Source organism: Meleagris gallopavo, chromosome 1 (assembly GCF_000146605.3).
Source record: "Meleagris gallopavo isolate NT-WF06-2002-E0010 breed Aviagen turkey brand Nicholas breeding stock chromosome 1, Turkey_5.1, whole genome shotgun sequence".
In the NCBI taxonomy this organism is placed as follows: domain Eukaryota; kingdom Metazoa; phylum Chordata; class Aves; order Galliformes; family Phasianidae; genus Meleagris; species Meleagris gallopavo.
Window position 1 is genome coordinate 48,408,787 of NC_015011.2, and position 7,373 is coordinate 48,416,159.

General features: G+C 42.0%; 1 protein-coding gene across 1 annotated transcript in view; it reads right to left on the bottom strand.

Moving 5' to 3' along the window:
- Window positions 1–2,342: 2,342 nt before the first annotated feature.
- TNRC6B (trinucleotide repeat containing adaptor 6B) overlaps window positions 2,343–7,373 on the bottom strand; it is a 128,593-nt gene continuing 123,562 nt past the window's right edge. Inside the window, exons 22-25 of the mRNA XM_031554331.1 lie at window positions 6,491–6,715; window positions 5,930–6,000; window positions 3,981–4,120; window positions 2,343–3,137 (exon numbers count right to left, since the gene is read on the bottom strand). Of these exons, the coding sequence (XP_031410191.1) occupies window positions 2,750–3,137; window positions 3,981–4,120; window positions 5,930–6,000; window positions 6,491–6,715 (824 nt within the window). The 3' untranslated portion in view covers window positions 2,343–2,749. The remainder of the gene's footprint in view (window positions 3,138–3,980; window positions 4,121–5,929; window positions 6,001–6,490; window positions 6,716–7,373) is intronic.

The following is a 7,373-nucleotide window of genomic DNA, read 5'->3' on the forward strand; positions in this document are numbered from 1 at the left end:
CGTAGGGCAGGCTGGGAGAGAGAAGTGAGGGTGGCACACAGCGATGAACCAGCGTGGAGAGCAAACCGCGGGGGAGAAGGGGCACTGGCTGACTCGGGCCAAAGGTGCTTCGCTAGGAAGAACTGCTGGCACAAGGCTTTTAGGAACCTGCTCTGCCTGTGGGAGCGCGGCTGGGCTTCGAGCGGAGACCATCAGAAACAAAGCTCTAAGGATGCGTGCATGTGAGGGGCACTAGCTAGCAGGAGCTGGAAGAGGAAATTTTCTTTGTGCATGGTGGGATGAAGGAGATGTGATAGAAAAGTATATTCCAACGGAGCCAGAGTATGCTGCACACTCCAGTTTACTTAAGCAAATACAAACCTACTCATACTTATTGTCACGTAACACTTTGTGTACAAATCTACAGGCATGTGTAAATGCAGCATTTCCCTCAGTCAGTCATCCTTGTGACACTGGGTTTACATAGAAAGGGCGAATTGAGAAAAGCCACAAAACTCCCCAGCCCTTCCCCCCCCTCCCAACCCACAGGCACACGCACCCAGACGCACACACACACACCCCTACCCTACTTGAGTCTGCTTCTGCTTCTCCCCACCTAAGCCCTGCTTAAATGTATTAGACACTGTTGGATCCTTCAATGAAAACGCTGGAGACTCTCCTATCCTCCCCCCGAACAGGTAATAAAAACCGAGAACTGCTCCCGCTGAGGGTTGGAATGGACAGGTAGTTGCTGGTACTGAACGTCGGCACTTTGTTAAACAGTACGACGGCTAGACAACGCCACGTGGATGCTAGCACTTCCACGAAAAGTACCGGCATCTCTCTTCCCTCTTTTCCCAGCCTTCCTCCGAATGACTTCTGGCTTTGTGTAAAGAGATGCTCCTTCAAGGCTGCTACGGCTCTTCACAACAAGCAGTCTCGGAAGTTTTGTTCCCAGCGCACACATGCACGCACACACTGGCTATCACTGTGGATTACATAGGTCACCCCTATCCTGCCCAGAGTACTACTTACACTGATGCTAAAAAAACCCCAAACCTTTCCTTAAATACAGAAATTAAAAAGCAACAGTACAGAAAAAGTAAAACAAAAAACAAAAAGGTGCAATACTTTAAAAAAAAAAAAAAAGTCTTTGCTAGTTATATACCTCCCTAAGCAAAACCACGTACACAGGAAAAAACACAACACAGAGAAACAAAAGGAAACGTTTGAAGTACACACTGGTTTAAGAACATTCGTAAGTAAACGTTTCTGTCAGTGATGGTCTGGTGTTGTAATACACCAAGGCCTGGCACAGGTAACGCTCACCGTGAAGGACGCGGAAGGGAGTCAGCTGCATGTGCTTTCAGGGGATGAAGCAGGCCGGCCAGCGGTTTGCTGACACAATTTCGCTTTTGTCAGTTTTAAAACAAGCAGTAAATCAATTGAAAGGCTAATTTGGTTGGGCTGGACTTACAAGCTTTTGATGGATTCTTCAAGAATGAACGTGGGTGCTTATTTATGCATTTGGGGGGAGAAAAGAAACTTATCTTTTTGTTAGTTTTAAGGGTTCTGAAGCTTGCAAGAAAATAAGGACATTCTTCGTCACCCCAAAAATGGCAATGTCTTCTTTCCTCCCCTTTTCCTCTCTTCAGAAGAAAAAAACAAATGGCTTGCATTATATAACAAACATTCTAGGGTTCACTCCATACAAAAACCCCACATGCAGACATAAATAAATAAATACACTGCTACTCAAAAGACAACACTGGCTCCCCTCTCACCAAATCCTTTGGATATGGCAGTGTTCTGCTCTACCACAGGGTTAGAACAAGGGCTAGGAAGCAACTACCCATTCAGTATGATCTGCAAACTTGAGATAGCACCCTGCTAAAATGAATTTAAAAAAAACTTACTGACAAATTTTAATCCAGCCCAACTGGATTCTGCTTCAGCCACAGGGACTCCACCATGCCTGTCTTGTTTTCAGAAGCAAGACACGCAGATGGCCAGCCAGCCCATAGACCATCAGCAATGCAGCGTTTCAAGATTATTATATATATAGAGAAAAAATAGCACACACACGAATATGTGCACACGCACTCACACAGAAACAAGCACACGTGGGCAGTTACATGTGCCAGAACACACTGGTACTTATCAACCAGCCAATCACAAAGTGATGGTTTTGTTGTTGTTGTTGTTGTTTTTTTCTTTTTTTTTTAATTTTTTTTGTCTGTTTTTGTTTTTAAAGTGAGGCTCCGTCAAGTCTTCCCCTCCCCCCACCCCTTTTTTCTCTTGAATCCCACCCCTACCCCAACCCAACATGGTAGACCTAAGGACGGAAACACACCCAGTGCAAACAAAGTTAAAAAGCTATTTTTTCAGTATATATGTTTCTTAGCAACAACTTCCGTATAACATGAAAAAGTGAAAAACTAGAAACTAATTTTTTAATTTTTGTGTTTAAATTTAAATGGTATGTGTACTTGCTTCACATTGTCTTTCTAAGTTGGCGTTCATGATTCAAGTATTTCAAGAGTGATATGTTCTCTTTTTGGATTCATATTCCAAACGAAAAAACTGAAGTTATATAAGGGAGGCAACTATGTGCTCAGACAGTCTGTCAATGACCCACCTTTTTTCTCTCTCCGTTTTCTTTTTCCTTTTATAAATGTATTTATTGCAAGTTGAAAAAAAACGAAAAGGTCAAGTTAGTGCTGCTGCTGTTCCAAAAAAGGTCACGAGGTCAGAGTTGAAAGTTCTAAGTTCAGATTGAATCCGACCCTCCTCCTAGAAGGTCTCCAGGTAGTAAGGGAGCAGGGCTGCCCATTCTGTGTGGATCCTCTACGCTCGGGACCCCCCACAAGCTTGAAGAATAGTTTGGGGGACCCCACAACGAAGCGCCAGTGAGATCACCCCCACTGCTGCTGCCGCCACCACTGCTCCACTGCCCAAGCCCTGCTGACCCACCAAAGAGATTCAAAGCAGGTCCAACTGGATCTGTCTGGTTCTGTCCCGTCTCCAGGGATTGCCAGCCTGCCGCGGGTGCACTTGGGGTTGCTGCAGGTGTAGGGGGCTGAGCTTGTGTCAAAAAGCGACTAACCTCCTCATCTGTGGCAAACTCAGCCAGGATGGTAGTGTTTCCCAACACACACCTGGAAGACATATGGAAGAAAAAAATCATTAGTCAAAACTGGAACTTAAGGGAAGGGATTCAGAAGGTACGGAAACAACGCTATTTGGTGACAAAACCAAAGCAGAAATCAGCTGGCCAGAATGGAATGAGCACAGAAAATGTCAGCCATTCTCAACAGTGAAACTGACTCAAAACACAAGAACTTCCATTTTATAAAGGACAAAAATCAAATACTCTATTGTTAACCTACAACAAAAGCTTTCTGTATTTAACCTAAAGCCTTGAATATAAATGCAAGGACAATAAAAGTATATATATGGTGTAGATAAAATGATACATGAACGTATGCTGCCGTTCAAACAAAACAGAGCAAGAGAAGTTTAAAAAGACCAGGAAGTTACTTTTGTCTCCAAACCTCTCACATTTTCAAAACATACTAGAGCCACCGTGAATTCAAATAAGTTTAAGAACTGGAAAGTAAAGAACAGTAGCTTTTCAAAGGAGCTATTTCAGGTATATCTCAAAATAACAGCAGATTCCTGCACATTTGGGTGACACATGTAAGAATGACCTAAATTTATTCATGATCTTTCATTAGACAGCCCGAACTGTACAGCAATTTGCATGCTGGTGCCAATTCCACCCTGCTATTTGCACCTTCTTGGTTCTGCATTTATCAGTTTGTGGCAGTACTTAAAACAAGATAAATGGAAGGCACCCTTGTTTCTCATCTTCTCCTACCAATGAATAAAAGATGCCCTTCAAAAATGCCCGAAACAAGGTTCCAAAGCACAGCACTGGAGAGACATTTTGTGTTCACGACTAGTCTAGCAGGAAAGGAAGGACACTGGGATTTGCTTACATGTGCAGTGCAGTCTGGGCCTTGGCCGCCTCCTGTTTGGTGTTGTATCGGATGAGAGCGGTGCCCTGGGTCAGGTTCAGATGGAATGTCAGCAGTGGGCCATGCTGCATGCAGATCGTCCTCAAGGTTGACCCATCGATCTGCAGAAGAACAGCCACAACAGAAGAGACGTTGGGAACTACTCCACTACATAAATTTCTGTCCTAATAGCCGCAGTCATTAGAAGATAATCTGCTCTCACAGAGGAAAATAGGTGGAAGCAATAGAAAGAAAGCAGAGGTAACAGGATTTAATTTTCAAATTGCATCTTAGTATGCCTCAAGTTCTCATAATTACAGTGATTACACTTCATGCAACAAACTGGCGTATCTTTTCAGCTCATTTGTAGCTTGACTCATTTTCCCCTCCTTGCTTTCTGATTCTGTCACTATCCTTACATTGGCAGGTTCTCCAGTAATTGTAGACAGGCTGTACTTCTCAGCATCTTCAGCCATTAGGACAGTGCCAGAAGAACTAGAATTTGTTAGTTTCCAGCACTATGATGCCAGCACCATTTAGATCAACCAGTATGTCAACAGTCTTTGCAGAACTGGAATTCTCACCTCTACAATAAGGGGCCTTTTATTTTTATTTTATTTTTGTCTTTGTGGTTTATGAAACAGTAAGTCAAAGAAACAGTTTGCTGAACCCATCAACGTTCATTCCTCCTGAACTAATGTTTCCACAGCAGTTGTTGCCTACATTCCTTCTTGCAGCATAACAGCTTCTTACCTCCAGGAATTGCTGTTCTCCAAAGCATTCTGTACAGACGGATTCTGTTCCTTGTGTGCCACAAGAACATGCACACACAAATGGGATCCGTATGTGCAAATACTTAAAGGAAGTGTTACTTTCTTCCTTCTCCCTTTTCTCCCCTATTATACAATACAATCTCAAATGAGGGAAAAGAAAGCTTTATGTGGGTACAAACACGGGCACAGTTAAAAAAAGAAACTGGAGATACTGCCTCTGAAATCATGCTCATCTTTTACTTCCTCCTCTTCAATGTATCTTATCCACAACAAAAAGAAGATTTGCTAGAGAAGGTACAACTATAATCTGCTTTTCTATTGACTTAAATACCTTCAAAATATATTTCTACTCCATTAAATGATTCCTAAAGCAGTATTAATCTAACTCACATAAGGGCAGGGACTTAGAATTGTGCCTCTTCACAATTTCCATTCCTACCATTTCATTTGCATAAAGGAAAACAATCCTTTCTATGAAAGAAACGTAGCTTGCTATTTGGAATGATCCAAAAGAGACCTCAGTCTTTCATGCTGATGCCTTAAGCTCTACCAGAATTACCCTGCTGAACAGGGAACTAGGGTCTAGACTTTAGGGTACTGCTGACAATCACACAGGTTTTTCCTAAGCATTCAGTACAGACTAAATGAGATTGATGAAACCACAATCCTCACAGAGCTCATTTTGAAACGAAGAGTGCTGAGAACACTTTTGTAGGGATAACCTATTTAGACTGTTTTTGGCAGGAGAGCTGGAAACACTGTGGTTTTAGAATGGAAACACCAAAGTGAAAGCTAGCAGTTATACCAGCGTTCTTATATCCCAAAGAAACAGACTCTGCTGTTAACCATTCTACATTATGGTCATGCAACTTTTCTTCACTTCTAGGAAAAACAAACCTTTCTGTTCCATTATTTTCTTTAAACGCTAGGTAAGAAAAAGCTAAGTTAGTCATCCAGAAAACACTGAACATCTTGAAGTTAAATGAAAAGATGACTACAGGAAAACCAATTAGACTACAGTCTTGGTTAGCAGAAATGCATCTCATGCATGCTGACAAATCTGATTGTTAGATTTTAATCACAAAGAGCCAAGTGAAGACCCACAAACCGCTATCTCAGCAAAGCAAATAAGCTCCCAAAGACAGTAACAGAAAATACCTGTGGAGTGAGATTGTGAAGAACCAGCCAGTAACTAGGACGAACTGAACTACCATCACTCCAAGTAGATGCTGCAAACAGGAGAGAAAGGAATGAAGAAAAACCTTTGAAAAACCTTTCTCTTTACAGTCAGGTCTTTCAGTCTCAGACAAATTCAGCATTATTAGCCTAATAACATATGAGAGCCAAATATTTACTCCTGAGAAGAAAAAGCACATCTTTCTCCATATTTCACATCGGGATCCACTTTTTACTAGAGTTTACTTTCTAGCAGCTTCCCCCCATCAACTATCTTTAAGTTCTGAAAGGCCCTGTGCAACAGAAATTCCTCTGTTGCAGGTCTTAGCCCTCTCCACTAATCTCCAGCAGGACCTAGGATTTCCCCCAAACCTTCCCCCCGCCACCATCCCAATCACTGACAGTTCATTTCCATTTCAAGAACTTAAGGAACTTTTTTCCTTTTACCAGGCAACTGCAACTTTCTCTCCTCCAAACCATTAGTGCTGTAAAACGCACACTCCTCAGGTCTGATCAATGGCGTTATCAGATGATTCTTCTCACCAGAGGCAAGCCTTGAGTCCTGTGCCCCCCAGCCCCTGACCGATCGGGGTGCTGTGCTGTTCCATGGAGATGATGGTTTGGGGTTGGTCAGGCCAGGAGGCGGGCGAGGCAGCCCTGTAGTGTTCCTTGAGGAAATATGGTTTTTCCACATCTTGTTGGAGAGATGAGTGGGATTGTGTCCTATGGGATCTGGGGACCATGTTGATTTGTAATCACTGAATTTTGCTAGAAGATTGAATAAACAGTATGTATTAGAGAAACCTAGTAAGATTCAATTAGCTATAGCATTACTGCCAACTTTTTGCAATTTCAATCACAGACAAGCACATAGCACAAAACAAAAAATAATCTGCCATAGCAAAAAAACCCATGACACATGTAGTTCATCTTGGCTTATTTTATACATGCTGACCCTTGCCCCCACCAAAAGATAGACATTATTGTCTGCGTTAATATAACTTACCACAGTATATTTAATCATTAACAACAGAAACATAAAGCACCCATTTATACATTACTACATTTAATTTGAGAAACCTGAGGATTTCCTGCACGTTTGGGTGATACTGATTTTAATACATAAAACTGAACCTTCTCAAGGCCCCAAACTTGCAGAGAACCAAAATGAGTATTTACTGCTCTTGGTCTACTAAGCTAATGCTACCTGCTAAAGATGTCATTCAGTAAGATTAATGCTTTCTCACACAACAGAAATGTCATTATAGAGTGTGCACAATGACAACGCACGATGAAGGACATTTAGCTATATGACAACTGGACTTTAAAACCATCTTGACAGCATGCATTGAATTTGTACTAGAAAATATTGCCAAGTGCCGATTAGGAGAAGAATAATAGTGGACATCCCTCACACATTAAAAAA